The sequence below is a fragment of the Neomonachus schauinslandi genome, chromosome 6, assembly GCF_002201575.2.
Source record: "Neomonachus schauinslandi chromosome 6, ASM220157v2, whole genome shotgun sequence".
NCBI classification, from domain to species: Eukaryota; Metazoa; Chordata; class Mammalia; order Carnivora; family Phocidae; genus Neomonachus; species Neomonachus schauinslandi.
The window spans coordinates 23,542,066-23,560,469 of NC_058408.1; the positions used below are offsets into that span (position 1 = coordinate 23,542,066).

At 32.4% G+C, this 18,404-nt stretch overlaps 1 protein-coding gene across 3 annotated transcripts in view; it reads right to left on the reverse strand.

Annotated features, from left to right (window-relative positions):
* Positions 1–18,404, reverse strand: part of KCNT2 (potassium sodium-activated channel subfamily T member 2) — a 377,441-nt gene that overhangs the window by 145,529 nt on the left and 213,508 nt on the right. For all 3 annotated transcript variants that reach the window (XM_021686661.1, XM_021686660.1, XM_021686659.1), the window contains exon 13: positions 16,865–16,973. In XM_021686661.1, coding sequence (XP_021542336.1) covers positions 16,865–16,973 — 109 coding nt within the window. The remainder of the gene's footprint in view (positions 1–16,864; positions 16,974–18,404) is intronic.

An 18,404-nucleotide genomic window follows, 5' to 3' on the forward strand; every position in this document is an offset into this window, starting at 1 on the left:
GTATGAATCAAATCTGTTTTCAAGTCCCTTTTACTTTATGGAAAATAAAATTGTTAATTACATTTTAACAAGTCAGAATCTTTTTTTAAAGTCTGCCTCAGTATTTTCTGAGCTCTTGTATGATTTCAAATACTAGAAGCTTCTTCCATGCAGTTGCTAGGTAACAGGTCTTTGGAAAGCAGTAACAACAGTGGAAAGTGCACTAAACCAATGCAGGGTTGTGATTTACAGAAATCAAATATCCTTTGGAAAAGGGCTTTTAAACAGAAACACAAAACAGGATAAATTTTAAAAATTGAATGTTATTTGTTTTTATTTTATGGGGATAAGTTTATTACATAGACTGAACAAACTGTGTTATAAAATCTCTCACATATTCTTTGCTTATTATACTGTTTATAAGCATGAGCGGGTCGATTGCTATGAAAATTGCTTTTTTTTTCTTAATAGGAGAATGGATAATCTCTAGCAATTCAGCTTTATTTTGACCCTGTCACTTTAATAAATAAAATAACCAACTGGTGAATGTGTGTGTGTGTTGCATTTGTATGTGCATGCACACACATGCATGATCACACAACAGAGACTTTTGCCAATTCTAGGACAGTGAGCCATTCAACCATGAAATGTCTAAGAATAGGTTTAAGTAAACCTTTAAAAGTCATTTAGTTTCACAGGATCTAAATATAAGAATGCTTATTAAATATATAGAATTCAGCTCCATTTGACATTGGCAATTTCCTATAAAACAGATTTATTGCACCTCAATAATTCCAGATATAAAAAGCTTGCTTGATTTTCTAATTGCTTGAATCCTTGCATTATTTTAATGCTGTAATTTTTTAATGTATCATATTAATTAAATGCTCAGAAGGAGAATCAAGTTTCCTGTATTCCAGAGCAAAACAGTTTAATTGTATTAACCTCTCTTTCTTTGAAACATGTCAGAAAAACAGCAGACTTAATATTTTTTGAAAAATTATTGTCCCAGGACTCTGATTTCTTTAGGTTCTAACCAAAAGTATTCTCTCCTCACTAGCTCATGATAGTTATTGATATCATGAGAGCTAAGAATACAATTATTGAATCATCTTAATAGTAATAATAATACCAAACAATGTTTTAGCTTTTAAGCTAAATGATTCATATGTATGTGTGTATATACACATATTATTAAACCTCACAGAAGCTCTATGATGTATATTGTGTTAAACCATTTTCAGATAACAAATCAGATGTTCAGAGGTAAAATAACTTGCCTAAATCCATTATTAATTTAAATTCAAACTACCAACAGAGAACTCTACAAAAATTATACAACTTTAAAATTGATTAAACAAATGCATTAAAATAAGTGATATATTCTAGTGGTTTTCCCCTCTCCTGAACCCACTTTAAGGGTTACTGCTTGTTACCAGATGGACAAATGACTCAAACAGCCACTAAATTAAACTGATGACTGAAAAAATACAACCACTGTGTTCCCCAAACACCCATCATTTAATAAGGTAGTTTGGAAGGACTGAAGTCAAACTTGAGCTTGAAATCAATTTCGTTACTTTGCAATCACACACACAAAAATTGCAGCTAGACTAAAATGATTTGAGTCACTGATTCAAAGGTATTTGGAAAGATCTCTAGATTCATTAGTAGCAAATATACTGTTATACTATGATAAATGTTAGAAAAAAAATTAAATGCAGGTGCTATAAGCAAATACAAAAGGATATCTTTCCTGCCCTGGAGCAAATCAAAAAAAGCATCTCCAAGGAGGTGATGTTTAAACTAAGATTTTAAGGATAATTAAGAATAAATTATTTGAATGGTGAAGAAAGTGGACAGAAGTAATTTTCTTAAAAATAAAATCAGAGAGGTAGAAGGATATTGAAATTTTTATGGAAATTAACAAGAAAAAGGTCTAAAGATTAAGGAGAGAAAATATTACAAAGTTGCTGACAGAGCATGAGGCATTGGGATCCAGCATAGATATGAGAAGGAAACTGTATTATAATAGAAGGAAAGCAGGAAGTGGTGAGTGAAAACGAAGCAACATTTGGAAAATATGGTAGTCAAAAATTTGAGGAAATTTTCATTTATTGGCTTCAGAGAATTAGGAAAAATGAGATAAAGTTTGAAATTGTAACTGCAAGAGCAGAGAGTATTTTGATAAGAAAATATTCCACATTGTTAAGGGCCTCTAAGCTGCCCAAGTGAGTTTGTGGTGATATGAATCTGACCCACTAGGTGATTTTTTTTTTTCCAGCAGTGCTCAGCCAAGGAGCAGAAAAAGAGGATCATCTATGTAAGGATTTTGTTTGTGTGTATGTATCTTTCCAATCTGGAGCCATAAAAAATTAAAAACAAAGGAAATTAGTATAGTAATATGAGTTTGGTTGAAATTACAGCCCATACAGTTCAGGTTATTTAAAGAGGGCAGGAGAAGAAAAGAAGGTAAGGCCCAGGGAGAAGCCACACTGATGATGCTTTAGAGCAATGCTCGTCAGCTGTTTGTGATGAAGAATCGATATTTTTTTTCTTTTTCTTAATTTCCAACCCATTGCAGACACATATGTTGTTCTATTGTGCATGACTGGTATAGAATTTACACCATGCATGACTCACCTATGATTTTGATATGAGTCTACTCACTTTCTAAAGAGATAACACACTGGTTATGCACTTGGATGTCACGGTGATGTTAAATTGCTATCAAAGTTGCTAAATGCTTACTCTCAATTGCTATGCTTATCTTGTAGCCTAGCAAAGGCCTGTAGACTGAAACTGGTCTTTGAACAATACTTTGAATAGTACTGCATTAAAAGTCTTCATGAGGCAGAGGAGCGTGTTTAGGTGGTAATGGAGGGTTGATAAGAAAAATAGAAACAAGGAAGATTGAGTTTGGATATCGTGAGGTTTGAAGAGTATAAATAAGACTGGAAGTATTTAGGATGATGTCAAGGTCCAGGTATATACTCCATTACATATTTCTTTCACTCTAAATCTCAGGGTATTCTTGTCAATTAAACTGGAAAATGGATCTTCTGAATCAAGCATTCTATGAAGTTTAAAATACAATATCTTAGCACTTATAAAAATGCATGATAAATAGGAAAATGTTGCAAATGTTGTCCTGTGCTTGATTTAAATGATCATTAGATTTGGAGTCACAAGATATGAGTCTGAATCCCATGTCTTTAAGCATGTGGTCTTTAGGCAACTGTACTTAGTATCATATTAGACAAATACATATAATTATTTACATCTGTCTTATAGAAATATAAACTTCAGGGCGCCTGGGTGGCTCAGTCGGTTAAGCGACTGCCTTCGGCTCAGGTCATGATCCTGGAGTCCCGGGATCGAGTCCCGCATCGGGCTCCCTGCTCGGCGGGGAGTCTGCTTCTCCCTCTGACCCTCCCCCTTCTCATGTACTCGCTCTCTCTCATTCTCTCTCTCAAATAAATAAATAAAATTTAAAAAAAAAGAAATATAAACTTCAGATTGAAATAACACAGGGCAGCATACAGTAAACTATAGAGTCTCATACCAAGTAAATATTTTTGTTTTATAAAAATAAAGAATAAGTGGAAATATGAGCTTATATGAGTGCACATCTTTCCCTTACCAATCAGGGGAGATGCTACAATTTACCTGATCCTCCCAGACGAATGATAACCCATAGCCATATTTATAGTTGTCATGTGTAATCTGTGACAGCTGTTTTTTGGGAGTGTCATTATTCTGGACAAAATTGCAAAGGAAGCTCTCACCTCATCACTTACATTACACATTTAGTATACACTTATTAGCAACTGCTTGCCTTTTAACAGTCTCCCATAATAACCAAATCTTTCCCTTTCCTTTCAAAATGTTCTTACCAATGACACATGATAGATGATACATAGATGATGATAGATGATGATGATGATAGATGATGATAGATAGATGATAGATAGATGATAGATGATAGATATAGATAGATGATAGATGACAGATAGATAATAGATAATAGATAGAAGATAGATGATAGATAGATGCTATTGTCAACTAGAAGCTCATCTAACAATCTGAACGAAGTAAAAGTAAAGTACAAAAGAAGACTGAAATTTCAGTTTTACCAGGAGACTTATGTAACTTAAAAGGAATTCCTCAATGCAAAGGGAGTTTGATTTAATGGGTAATTGAGCCAAATGTTATGTCTAACTGAGTCCTTGCCTTCTTGGATGTTCTTCCTCAATATCACCAACTTTCCACCAAACAGCCCCCACAATTCTTCAACATAATATTCATATCAATAGATTCCAAGAAATAAAGTAAGTTGGGCATTTCAGTCATTCACTATTCACACACTCTTTTTGACCTTAAGGGATAATTCCCTTACAAATTCTGTCTTAAAGAAAGTAACTTTCGGAAAAGTAAACTGATTGAAGCATTAAAAGATGAATCCATGGACAATCTAGAGGCAAAAAGCATAAAAGTACAAGAAAAAGAGATAAAATTTTCGTTAGTTAAAAGCACCATAAATGCAATCCAAAGACAACTTGCAAACTGAAAAAAAATGCAATTTTTAAAATGTCAAAATGTTCATAATTTTAGAATATGAAAAACCTCCATAATTCACTAAAAGAAAAATAGTCATCTCTGTAGAAAATAAGAGTGCAGGGATGTATTTTATATATGAATGAACACACAAGTTAAATAGGCAATAGATACATGAAAATGTACAACTCTGTTAGTAATCAAAAACTGAAAATTAAAATGAACTATTAGCGACAATAATATGTATCTTTTAACAGCACACATTTTGGAGACAGAGAACACGGATTAAAGGCCTGGTTCCACCACTTAGTATGGCATCATCAACATTTCACTTAATATCTTTGTGTCTCCATTTCCTCATCTGCAAAATGAGAATACCTTGAACAACACAGGGGTTAGGGGAGCCAACCGTATGTACAGATGGCAAATGCACAAAGAACATTAGACTGCCCTAAAACTTAACTACCAATCACTGGAAGCCTTGCCAATAGCATAAACAGTGGATTAACACGTATATTGTATATTATCTGTATTATATACTGTATTCTTACAACAAAGTAAGCTAGAGAAAAGAAAATGTTATTAAGAAAATGATAAGGAAAATACAATTACAGTACTGTACTATATTTATTGGGGAAAAATGCACACATAAGTGGACTCCTGCAGTTCAAATGCATGTTGGTCAAGAGTCAACCATACTAATAAAATCTCTCTATGGTAGCAAGCCTCCTGAAGAAATAATGGTTCTCATATCCTGGTATTCACAGAATAGGGCTGATCTGTGTAACCAATAGGATATTGTGAAAGTTACAGAGAGGGACAGCTAGGGCTATGTCACAAAAGACATTGTGGTTTCTGCCTTGCTCTCTTTTAGGTCAATGTTTTCTGGGGCAAGCCAGCTGACACATCATAAGGACACTCAAGTAGCCCTAAGGAAAAGTTCAAGAGGTAAAGAACTGAGGCCTCTGGAACAGTCAGCATTACCTTGCCAACCATGTGAGTGAAGAGTGAACCACAACGGAAGCAGATCTTCCAACCCAAGTCAAGCCCTCAGGTAACTGTAGTCCCAACTGACATCTTCACTGCAACATCATAAATATCCTGATTATTACTCTCTCAAATTCCTGACCCACAGAAACTGTGAGATAATAAATGTTTGTGGTTTACACCACAAAGCTTTGGGGTTGCTACACAGCAATAGATAACTAATACATTACTTTATAAGGTTGTAACAAAAATTAATTGAGTTAATCTACAAAAAGTGCTTTAGAACAGTAGTCCAAGGCACCTGAGTGGCTCAGTTAGTTAAGTGTCCAACTCTTGATTTTGGCTCAGGTCATGATCTCAGGGTTGTGATACTGGGCCTGGAGCCTGCTTAAGATTCTCTCCCTCTCTCTCTAAAAAAAAAAAAAGTAGTCCTTGCACAAAATAAGGACCATATAAATGTTGACTGCCACTAGTAGTATGACTATAATAATAATAATAAGTTCTTAATAATATTTTTCATTTGCCCAAGGGGCAAGAGTTAAAGGAATAGTGCCCACTTTTGCAAAAGTAAATTATACATTTCTGAAGAGCAAATTGGCATTGTGTATTAAAATCAGAAAAGTACACCTACTATTTAACCTAGAAATTACACTAGGTAATCATCTAAAGCTTATCACACAAGTTCAAGAAAACCTCTTTTATGATATTGGGTATTTACTTATTTATTTATTTTAGTCCTGGACAAAACTGAGTCATAGTAAGCTGAAAAACAAAGAATGTTGAATACACACAATCCAAGGAGGAACTGATTGCATCAAAATTACCCATTTACAATTTCAACATATTACAGATTTCTTTTCCTTATTTTCAAACACATACACTTCCAAAATTTGTTGGAAATAACTTAGCTCAGCTCATTGCATTCACCTTGGTGATTTTTAAAAATAGCTATCACTTTTTAAATTTGCCTTATTTTTCATTCTTCATTGGAAGCTAAATTAACATTCAAGAAGGAAGTTAACATTCAAGTAGCTACTGACTGATCATTAGTTTTAGTCTATGAATATAGGAATACAGAATAGCCGATAGCTTAAATGAGAACTTGGCACCAATGAAAGTTATTGTTATATTAGGATATTAAATGGCATTTGTCATGGGTTATAAAATATAACAATATGCTAACTGTATAATTTCATAAACCCATACAAATTATCTTTTACCAATCTAATGATTTCAGTTCATGTAAGCAAATTATTATAGTCTATACAAACATAAACCCTAGTCATAATTAAGTGAATAACACGTTCCCTGCTTAGATATCAGCATTCACAAATGTTTTCATGGCATTAATTACACTTGATAATTTGGACCTTGAGGGAAAAAAATGTAAAAATGTACAATCTATAAATACATTTAAAAACAACCATTATCAGCAAAATCACCTTCCAGCTAGTATTATGCTTCTATAAAAAATGAAATATAATTCATTATACATGTATTATATTAATAAAATTGTTACCCTACTTTATGGAATTCCATATCTTACTTATTCCATTTGTATTGACCTTCATTTTAATATAATTTCTAATAAGGACTTTGGTTGGATAATACATACACACACCACATCTACGTATCTCATATATCTATTCTTATATGGCTAGACATTTTCCTTCTTTCTACATTTATTCTTATAATAAATAAAACTGCAATAAATGCCCTTTTACTTAAATGTTGTGTGTAGTTCATATTATTTCCTCATGAAACCTTCATGTAATTGTGTAAATAGATGTTAGTGACTATGTGACTAGTGAAGGAGACAGACAAGGGAGAAACACAGTAGGATAGAACTGGGTTTTTCCTACACAGGCGGAAAAACTGTAGATTTTTTTTCCCTTTTCACTATTTCATAGATTGTTGTATATTTTTATTTTACTGAGTTATAGTATTACTTTTGAACACTGTTACTGGATCTTTTAAGTTTTTAAATTTTATACTATAGCCTGTATACTTGTAGTAATAAAATACTATGAGTCGAGCACTGTGCTTATCACCCAAGATATAAAGCATTTAAGAAACTCATATCCTAGGGGCACCTGGCTGGCTCAGTCAGTGGAGCATGTGACTCTTGATCTTGAGGCTGTAAGTTCAAGCCCCATGTTGGGTGTAGAGATTACTCAAAAACAAAACCTTTGGGGAAAAAAAAAAGTTTCTATTCTAGAATTAAATGAACATCTAAGCAACTACAAATCAATTAGTAAACTGCTATAATACAAATTATGTTAAATGGGAGGATATACAAAAAAGAGATTAAGGTGGCAAAAATAAAATGATTTCTCACTTTCTTTGGTTCCCACAGTCAATTGATTATTAGGTCTACAGAATATATCTGAAATGATTGATGAATCTGTTCTCACTGTCTATATCCATCATCACCACTCTGGTTCAATCCCTCAGTCTCTCTCACCTGAACATCCTAATAGCTTGCTAAATAATTACTCCTGTGAAGCTCTTTGTGTTCTCTCCACTGTACTCCACGTATCCCCTGGAGTTACTTTATTATCTAGTTAAAATGTTATCCCTTTACCTATAACTGTCATCAGTCACTCACTACTTCTCCAGCAACATTCCAATTCATTAGTAAAGCCTAATTCACAGTCTCTCTCACATATTTGTGTGTGCACAGTATGTTCTCATGCAGTATGTTTTGAGGCAATGTTAGACAAACATCCCATGATAATATTATAGCATTAGGATATTATAATATCCTCCTATTAGGATCTCATTCTTCTAGGGTTAAAAATCATATTTTAAGAGACTTTTCAATACAAAAGTAATTACTCCAGGGACAAATATATTAAATCATGAAAACTTAACCTAAGTAGGTCTATCAGATTGACTAAATTCATCAATCAAAATCTGATGAAACTAGCACATACTTGGAATCATGAGTTTTGATATATATGGAGGGTGGCAAGGGCAGGGGAGGAGGATCATAAGGTCACAGCTGAAGCTCTACCTGGAAAGCACAGGCTCTATTAGAGTGGTATTCTTGGGCAGAACGTAAAAGTACACTGGCTCACTGGTTAAAAAAAGGGTGATTTAAAGAAAATGAGAAAATCTGCCATTGGAACAAACAGCTAGTCCATCTGATGTATCATTATACCACTAGTACCTAGACTAACAAATTGTTCACAGGAGGACTCAATAAAAATGTTTTGAATAAGTAAATGAAAGTGCAAGAAGATAAACCTGTTCTTTATAAATCATTGTTATCAAGAAACTAACTTAGAGACTGAAAACCATAGATCTAGGATATGATAGAATATGCCTGGCACTTTCCAAAGACAGAAGAAATATGCTACTCTGGCTTTCAGAACCATGAAATTGAGTCTTGGAGAAATACAAGACTATAAGAAAATTAATGGGGAAAAACATAAAGATGCTTTGAGTTAATTCAATTTTAAGTGGTCCACAAGAAAATGGCTTGAAATACCTAATGTTCAATGGCGATTTAATCAACTGTCGAAGAGAACAAACAAGAAAGCTGGTTGGCTATTTAATAGACCCACATATTAAAATTTTAAAAGCTACAAAAAAAGTAAAGCAAATAAGTTACTGATTTTTTTTTTGTTAGGAGGAATGAAAGACAAGAAAATATTTCACTTAAAAAACAATTCACACCAATGTTAATTTTTTAGTTTTGATTAAACGGATATAGTTATATAAGAAATTAACATCCTGGGAAGCTGTGTGATAAGAAGGGTATACGGGAATGCTCGGTCCTGTCTATACTAATCTTCTATCTAAATTATTTCGAAAAAAATGAAAAAGCAAATGCAATTAAAAATGAAATACTGATTTTTTAAATTTTTAATTTTTTAAAGATTTATTTATTTATCTGAGAGTGAGATCAAAGAGCAAAGCAAAGGGGAGGGGCAGAGGGAATGGGAAAAGCAGACTCCCCATTGAGCAGGGAGCCTGACTGGGGGATCCATCCCAGGACCCTGAGGTCAGGACCTGAGCAGAGGGCAGACACTTAACAAACTGAGCAACCCAAGTGCCCCCAAAATATTGATTTAATACTGAATTATAAAAATACAATTATAAAAGACATTTTGGGGACAATTGCCAACATTTAAATACAAACCAGACCCATGAAAATATTTGACCTTCTTAGGGGTGAAAATATTATGCTGGGTATATAGTAGAATGTCATTCTTTGGAAAAGCATGCTGAAGTTAACAGTGTGTGTGTGTGTGTGTGTGTGTGTGTGTGTGTGTGTGTATGGAGAGAAGATTAAGCAAATGTGGGGAACTGTTAACTGTTCAATGTAAATGGAGGGAATACAAGTTTTCATTGTATAATTTTTAAGCTGGGTGTTTGATTTTTTGTAAAGTAAAAATAGTGAAGAAAGAAAAAATTTAAAGACTCTCTAAATTGTGCTGGTCTTCAACATGGCCTTAGGTTAAGTGGCTTCTGATGATCTCTGCAATAACACAAACATCAAAGAGAATATTTTCATCTGAAAACAGAGAATTTTCAAAGTTGGGGTTTTCATCTTTTGAAAATGTAGGAATTCAAAGCATTGTGTTCTTAAGTAGGTTGTAAGAATGAAATTTAAACTGATATCTATGTGGGTGTTATATGGGAAAGGAAGAAATTATTCAGCATGAAAAACTCACACCTTACCATTTGGTGAAAGTCAAGCATTGCACATACATATGTTATTTAGAAACAGCTAACATAATTTCCAATATTTATATTACTTGGAAATATTTTCCACTGTCTTTTCTGGGTAGAAAAAAGTGAAGCATTGGGATGTCTTGTGTTTCAGCAAAAAAATTAATAGTGAGTAAACTGAGACAAGACCTTCATTTCTTAGTCAAATCATTTCTCCAAGATTTGTGTGTGTGCATGCATATGCACACATGCACGTGTGTTTATTTTAAACAATATTGTTTTTATAATGGTAGTCATGACTACCTACTATAAGAAATATGTTTATACAATATTGTCAATGATATTGTTAAAAATACTTTCATCTATACTTTTAACTTGTATTGCAATTGAAATCTTTTAAATTTTTTTTTTAATTCCCAGAACTCCTACTGTTCTAGTATAATGAATCATTCTTCTAGGCATGTTTTAGTTGTGAAGTAGAGAGAATTTCATTCAGTCAACACTTTACTATTGAGGTATGATTCTTCCTTTCATTCATGAACTTTAATTCAAATTCTGTTACTTATGAAATATCATAGCCAAAGCATGGAAAATAAAATTCATAGAAAATTCACAATTTATAAATCAATTTTTACATTCTTTATTCTAACTTTTACATTTTCTACTCATACAAATTTATTTATAAAATGATTTTTAACATTCTTCTCTGCCACCTGTGGGTGAAAATTTACCAATATGATTTTTATGTCTTCTTACATCTGTTAAAATGAGGTAGAAAATTTTCAAGGACCCAGTATGTTGAAAGAAAATTAGTTGACAAATGAAAGGCAACTGAATATTCACTCGTAGATGATATAACCCTTTATCTGGGATGTGAAGATAAAGTGGCAACCTAAATTTAGCAATTGATTTATTCATACAACAGAGATTCATCTCCCACTGATTTTCTGGGTATTTTCATCTGACGAGGAGACAAATGGCAAACTTCTTTTAGATTCAACTAATTGGAGAGCTCAGTTTATTTTTTAAGTTCATTCAAGGCTTTTCAATAAAAGAGTTCTTTTCCTAATAAAGTACATTTTTTCCTTATGTTTCTTTTATTTTGGGTTTGTTTCTTTTTTAATGAGTGAAGAAAGAGATAAGGGTTTGGTTTTATTCTGATTAAAATTTGGTCTATAGAAACATGTCTGAAAGCTGAAATATTATAATGTTTTGCTTTTTTCACCATGGTTTTTCCACAAAGAGGAGAATATTTGTGAAGGGCTCAACAATGTAGAAACCTTTTTCCTAGGTGATTTCTGATCAGATATATGACCTTGGAGAGACTTTACAATTTAGAATTGCTAGTCCCACAAGAGGCTTCCAGAGAATATAAGATGTTACAAAACCACATTTTTGTATTAGTCATAGCTATGGAACACTGCCATTACTTCTTCTTATGTTTCAGTACCAACTGCCACTTCTTAAAAAAGAAGTGTATTGATAAAAAATATTTCTCACTGGAAAAGAGATTTAACACAACCAAAGCTATAGTACCATTTGATTTTGTTCTACAGAGGTTGACAAAAAAATAACCGACCAGAAAGAATCTTTTAAAAATAATGATGTGGTAAAAGAATGCTGGCATCGATATACTGGAAAGAGGAAACTAGTGAGTTCAGGCTGACATTGGAGGCACAAAGATGTGGCAGCCTATTATACCACACAAATGGTCATCACTACTGGCAAATGTACTGGGGAACATGAAGACTAGAAGTAAGCCTACAGGCAGAACTCATGGATACCCAGGAAAGAAGGAAAGGGGAGTGTTTTGACACAGCCATGATCATGACATGAACTAGGGTTGTGTCAGTGGGTAAACCTGGGATACTCAGGGAGTCTAAACTATAGGACTTGATGGATTGAAAGCAAACGATTGAAGAATGATTCATGGATTTTGGCTTGGGTTCTAAGTAGATGGTGTTGAGAAGAATGGGACAGAAACAGATTTTAAGTCAGGGAAAATCAGTAAATATTTCTAGATATCTTAATTTTGAGACCGCTGTTAGAAACCTAATAGGAGATATTGACTACACAGAGATACAACACTGAAGCTCATAGTGAATACTGAGAGAGAGATGTAATTTAGGAAATCATAGAAATGAATGAGGCCCCCTAAGGAAAAAGTATGTAAGGAATATTGTAGAAAATCTTATTTAAATAATATGGCAATTTTATACCTCGCTTTCCAGTACTTACTCCTTTTATTTATTTTTGTAGTCTCACTGCACTCCTTAGGATTTCCAGGAAAATGCTGAGTAAAAGTGGTTTGGTAAGCATCCCTGTTTGTGCCTAATCTTAAAGGCAGACTTTCAATATGTGGTCATTATTTTTTCTTCTAGGTTATTGTGTAGATAATTTTCCTTAGGCTAAGGAATGTTTTCCTCGTAACTGTCTAACACTTTTTCTTTCTTTTTCTTTTTTTCAAATTGTAAATGGATACTGAATTCTCTCTCAAAAGTTTCTTTTGTATCCATTGAAATACTATTTTCTCCTTTGACATGATGATCTATTTCTGGAATAATTTCAACTTGGTGATGATATATTATTTTTTAAATACATTACTTTGATAGTTTTGCTAATATATTTTATATAATTTTTCGGGGTGCCTGGGTGGCTCAGTCGTTAAGCGTCTGCCTTAGGCTCAGGTCATGATCCCAGGGTCCTGGGATCGAGTCCCACATCGGGCTCCCTGCTCAGCGGGAAGCCTGCTTCTCCCTCTCCCCCTGCTTGTGTTCCTGCTCTCGCTATCTCTCTCTCTGTCAAATAAATAAATAAAATCTTAAAAATATATATATATATTATATAATTTTTCAACTATGTTAATCAATTAAATTGGTCTCTAATCATTTCTCATGCTATCCTCAATAAGTTTTGTATCATGGCTAGGTCAGCCTCATAAAATGAGTTGGGAAGAGATCTTTTTCTACTCTTCGGAAAATATGTACAAGCTGAGAACTATGTTCTTTTTGAATGCCTATAATAAGCTGTAAAACATCATGAGCAATCCCCAGTCACTTTTCCTGGGAATAAAGATAATATAGAATTGTGAGGAGGATGAAAAATAGGTACTCAAGATTCATGATAATCAGCAATTTGATAGGTACCAATTATGAATGACTGATGTTCTTTTGAGTATTTTTTAAATTATAATAAACCTATGAGATAGTTTCTCCTATTAATCACACTTTATATTTCAAAGAACTCAAGCTGAGAGAAATTAAGAAGCCTGAGGTCATGTAGTTACTATATAGTAGAATGGAAATTTGACTGAGGATGGTCTCATTCCAGGATTTGCAGTATTGATCTCTTTACTTCGACTTTAATTTATCATAAAAAGGAAAATTGCTGAAAGCAAATTTTTCTATGAGCCATTTTGAGTTTATTTTCTTCTTAGGAAATTTGTGGTAATTAAAATAATCAAATTATCTATGAAATATATTTTTATGTTATTGAATCACATTAAAATTTGTAGTGGTTTATATTCAGAAATTCTGTATTATAGCTATTATTCTACTAAAGATAGTTTCTATCTCCAGACTTACTATTTTTACTTCCCTCTCGTGATGAAATGAGTAAGAACATATCTTTTCTGCTGCTGAAATCATTCCCATATAGTCTTTTCTCTTATAACTCTCATCAAAGTGTAGATTATTTTAATTATAATTAATAATATAATAATTCATTCAAATGATATTGTAACAATTCAATAGTTTAATGAATGTAGTGATTTTGTTCAGAAGAAAAGGATCCATATATGATATGTCTGGTAGATGTGCATAAAGTAATAGTTGCTAGGTTGCTATATTGTTTTTACTTTTTAGTATTTTATATATTCATAACAAATTTTGAAAGTTTCTTCTTTTCATCTTTTAAAAACATGGATTTAGTTTTAAAAAATACATAAATTATAGTCATGGTAGTAGTTCCACAATTTAGGGTGTATTGAAGAGGCTATTTAAATAAACAGAAATAAAATTACCTCATTTTATATCCTGTATAATTGGAATTGTGCTATTTAACACTCATGAAAATGAGAAGACAAAAATATAATGAATCTTATCAAATGGATATTGGTTTAAGATTAAAGCAATTATTATTTTATTACAAATGATATTAGTTATCTATTGCCAAATAACAAATAACTACAAAATTCAATAACTTTAAGCAACCAATACTTAATTTCTCAAAATTCTGTACGTCAGTATGACTCTTTGGGTTGACTGTGGGTAAGTCAGGAGCTAGAGAGGTGGAGGGCCTGGGATGGATTAGCGTCACGTTCCATGTGATTTTTAATCCTTAGGGAGGTTAAATTGGGAAGCTTTACATGCAGTTCTCTGGGTAGTTTTCCAGTGAAGGGAAAGCAGAAGCACAAACTTTTAAGACTTAGCCTCTGAAGTCATACAATGTAGCTTTTGTCACATTCTGGTCACAGTCACAAGACCAGCCTGTATTCAAGTGGTAGAGAACTACATTTCACCTCTTCATGGAATAAGCCGCAAGATCCCATCAACACTGGACAGACACAGGGAACATGGTTCATTGAAGACCATTATTTTAACAGTCTACCATACAAACTAAGTGTCAGCTTGGTACACTGTCTTTTGAAAGGTAAAGTCTGTAATCTTTTAACCTCATGCTGAGATGTGAAATTTATTATATTGGTTTAAGAGTCTCATACATCACCCCAAATTGTTTTATGACATTTTAATGAAACTAGGATGCTTTTATCTTTTTATAATATAAAAGAAGAGTTCCTCTGAGATGTTGTAATCTCAGCCTAAAAGAATACAGACATCATTAAAAGGAATTTCAGCAGGTGCCATAAATAAGAAATATTGTGATAAACTATCAGGATAGAACTTTTAACTATCCCATTCATTTCAATGGGCTTATCAAAATAATGGCAAGATAAGAATATAAAAGAGAATCAATGCAAATAGTCTTTGTAATTTTTTATTTGTAAAGGTGGACTATTTCAGTGAGTTTGATCTATCTGTTGTAAACCTATCTAGGGCCTGTTAAGAAGAGGAAAGAACTAAAGTCTATTCTGAATTTTAGTTATAACACATTCAAAATTATAAATTGTTTTCCCAAACTACATATTGTTTTAGGATCCACATATCATATCCATTTATTGAGCACCTAATATGTTTCAGATATTATTTAACCCTTACTGCTAATCTTAACCAATGAAAGAGACATCATACATATGATTTTTAAGTAACAGAAGAGAAAAATAGGGCTCAGAATACTAATTTGGCTATCTAAATCTTAAGTGGTGGTACTCAAATTTAAATTCACATCTTTAGGACTTATGTCATTACTGCCTTCCTAAAAATTATATCATAATAAGTCATTATCAGGTACAATAAAAATTTTACAAAAATATTCCTTTTACTAAATAATAATAAAATCAAGGCAGCTTAGTTGCAAAGGTCTTTTAGATAAACAACTGGCATTTCTTGAATATAATTACATATGTAACAGGTAGCAGACGAAGAATTTACATGTATTTTCCATTAAATTTCACAAAGCCATTTACAAAGGAGGTGCTCTTATTTTTAATTTTCAGTTTAAGGAACAGGTTAAAAAAAAAAAATAGCACCATCATCACAAACCATTTAAACCAGTAGTAAACAGATACTAAAATGCAGCCACGGTTAAGAGCCATTAATTAGTTTGCTATACATTTTTAGAGAAAACTGATGCCATTAGAAGCAAGAGTAAAAGATAAAAAACAGCAAACTGAATTGCAATAATTTCGTGGTTTTCTTGATATTATTTAGAAATTTCTTAGTGTTTATAATTTTTCAATTAAATATCATATACAAATAGGTAAGCATTTTAAGATTTGTAAACACAGATGAAGAAAGTACATTTTGCTACCACTTTGTTAAAATGACTTACATTTTAATGTTTGCAGCTTTAAATTATTAAGGTGAAATGTTAAAAAAAACAAGGATGTTATTTTTTTTTTAAAAATGTACATAAATTACTGCCTGGATCAAAATTAGTTCCTACAGAAACATTTAAGAAAAAAATAAACTATCATCTTACTGTTCATTTTCCAGTTTAAAGTATAATCTCATATGAAATTACTTTAAAAGTGGTATCTCTATGAAAAACTCACTTGTATGTTTTTCTTGAAATGTTTTCAAAATCTATCTGATTTCCAAATAAATCTATTTTAATACATTTGAATATATTTTAATATTACTCTAATGCATATGTAAGCTTACATATATATTAAGTAATCCATAACAAAGCACTATCTATGTGTAAATGTAAGTGTAAATTAATAGCTGCAGCATTCAAAACCTGTGTTTATACTATGCATAAAACTATAAGTGCTAATCTATTTATAGTCTTACCAAGGTATCCAGTAAATTCAGTTGCTTAAATCACCAAATTATATAAAAAAGTACAAATTCACTCCCCAAACATTACCTTGCCACTTTTTAAAGTGAATAAATTCTCTCATAACAAGTAGATGATAAAAAAGAAATCCTTCTATTCTATGCAATCATGAATATATTAAGTTGACACTAATTTCAGAGACATAACTCTTACTATCGCAGTTTGAGGAAATTCAAAGTATCTCAGTTGAGACTAAACTTACCAGCAAATTTGATATGGAATTTATTTTCAGGCTTTAATATCTGGACATACAAAGGGCAATTTGGAGCAAAATCTTTTACAGCCCATGCTCTCAAAATTGTTTGGTGGTCCTGAAATGATAAATATCAAAAGATCACGAAATAAATTGAAAAATTGGTAACATATAAAGTAAAAATCTTCAATTGGTGTGTTAAATGTTCACATCCACAGTTTAAAATTCAACATAAAAAATAGTGAATTGTAAGGACTTATTTTTAAAGATTCTTACTATTTCTATAAAGGAGAATAACAATACCTAGTTCAATCAATGCTAATTCCCAGCACTTAGAAAATTAGCAGCGATTAGGAGGAAAGTTTCTCGACAAGCTTAAAAGTAATCTTCTTAGAAAACAATTGAGGGGCAGAGGCTTCAGAAATACAGCACAACTAATAGTTTGTAATAACAGTTTCCATGGAAAATAATATGAATTTATAACAATTTTAACATGTTTAGGAAGATTGGCAAAAGGGGAATGACTACAGTGACCATGCATGTAGAGAACATACCATTTTAAATTTTTTTGTATAATAGTAAAAGTAAAAGGATTTTTGACTCTATGGGTGTGTGTTGGAAAAGATCAGTAACTTTCAGATACTAAAAAAAAAAACAAAACAGTTTAAAAAAAAGTTTCTGAGACTGAGAAAAGGAATAAAAAGCATGCTTAACATTACACATCATATGACCCCATAAATTATTATTTAATTAACTAAGTAGATCAAAGCAAATTATCAGAGAAATATGTCAGTTAGCCAATACATTTTGAAAAAGGAAACAAAATCATGCTCAAGGATACACTGTCCATATAGTAGTCATTAGCCACATGTGGCTGTCTAAATTTAAATTAACTAAAGTTAAGAATTCCATTTCCCTATCACACTAGCCACATTTCCAGTGTTCAAAGCCGTCTGTGGCTAATTCAAAGTTATATGGAACAGTGCAGATATAAGCATCTGCATCATCACAGAAAGTTCTATTTGACAATGTTGTTAGGGAAAGAAAAGGATAATTAAAAATACAAGTAGATATGAGGGATTGTTTACAGAAGTGCAGAAAGAAGCTGTTGTCAGTGGTTAGCAATTCTAAATTGCATGAAAGTTAATGAAGTGTAACTCAGAATTCCTTAAGTAGATAAGCGGACAATGTGTGTCTTCCAGGCAAACATTCAAAACATGATGATGAACCTGATACAGTGTGACAGTTAATTTTATGTGTCAACTTGGCTGGGCCATTAGGTGCCCAGGTATTTGGTTAAACATTATTCTGGATGAGTGGGAAATCCCAGAAAAGGGAGAAGCAGAGAAAGAAGTCACAAATTCTGTGTATAAATTTACACGACATCGGCTAACCTCTAAATCACACATGCATGGGACAGAATAAGAGCAATCTCAACTGAGATTTGAATCACTGCCCACTAGAAGGATGATAGAGTTTGCATTCAAGTGAACCAAATTAACTGCTTGCTGAAACAAGAATATCAACACTCTTCAGAGGAATATAGGAG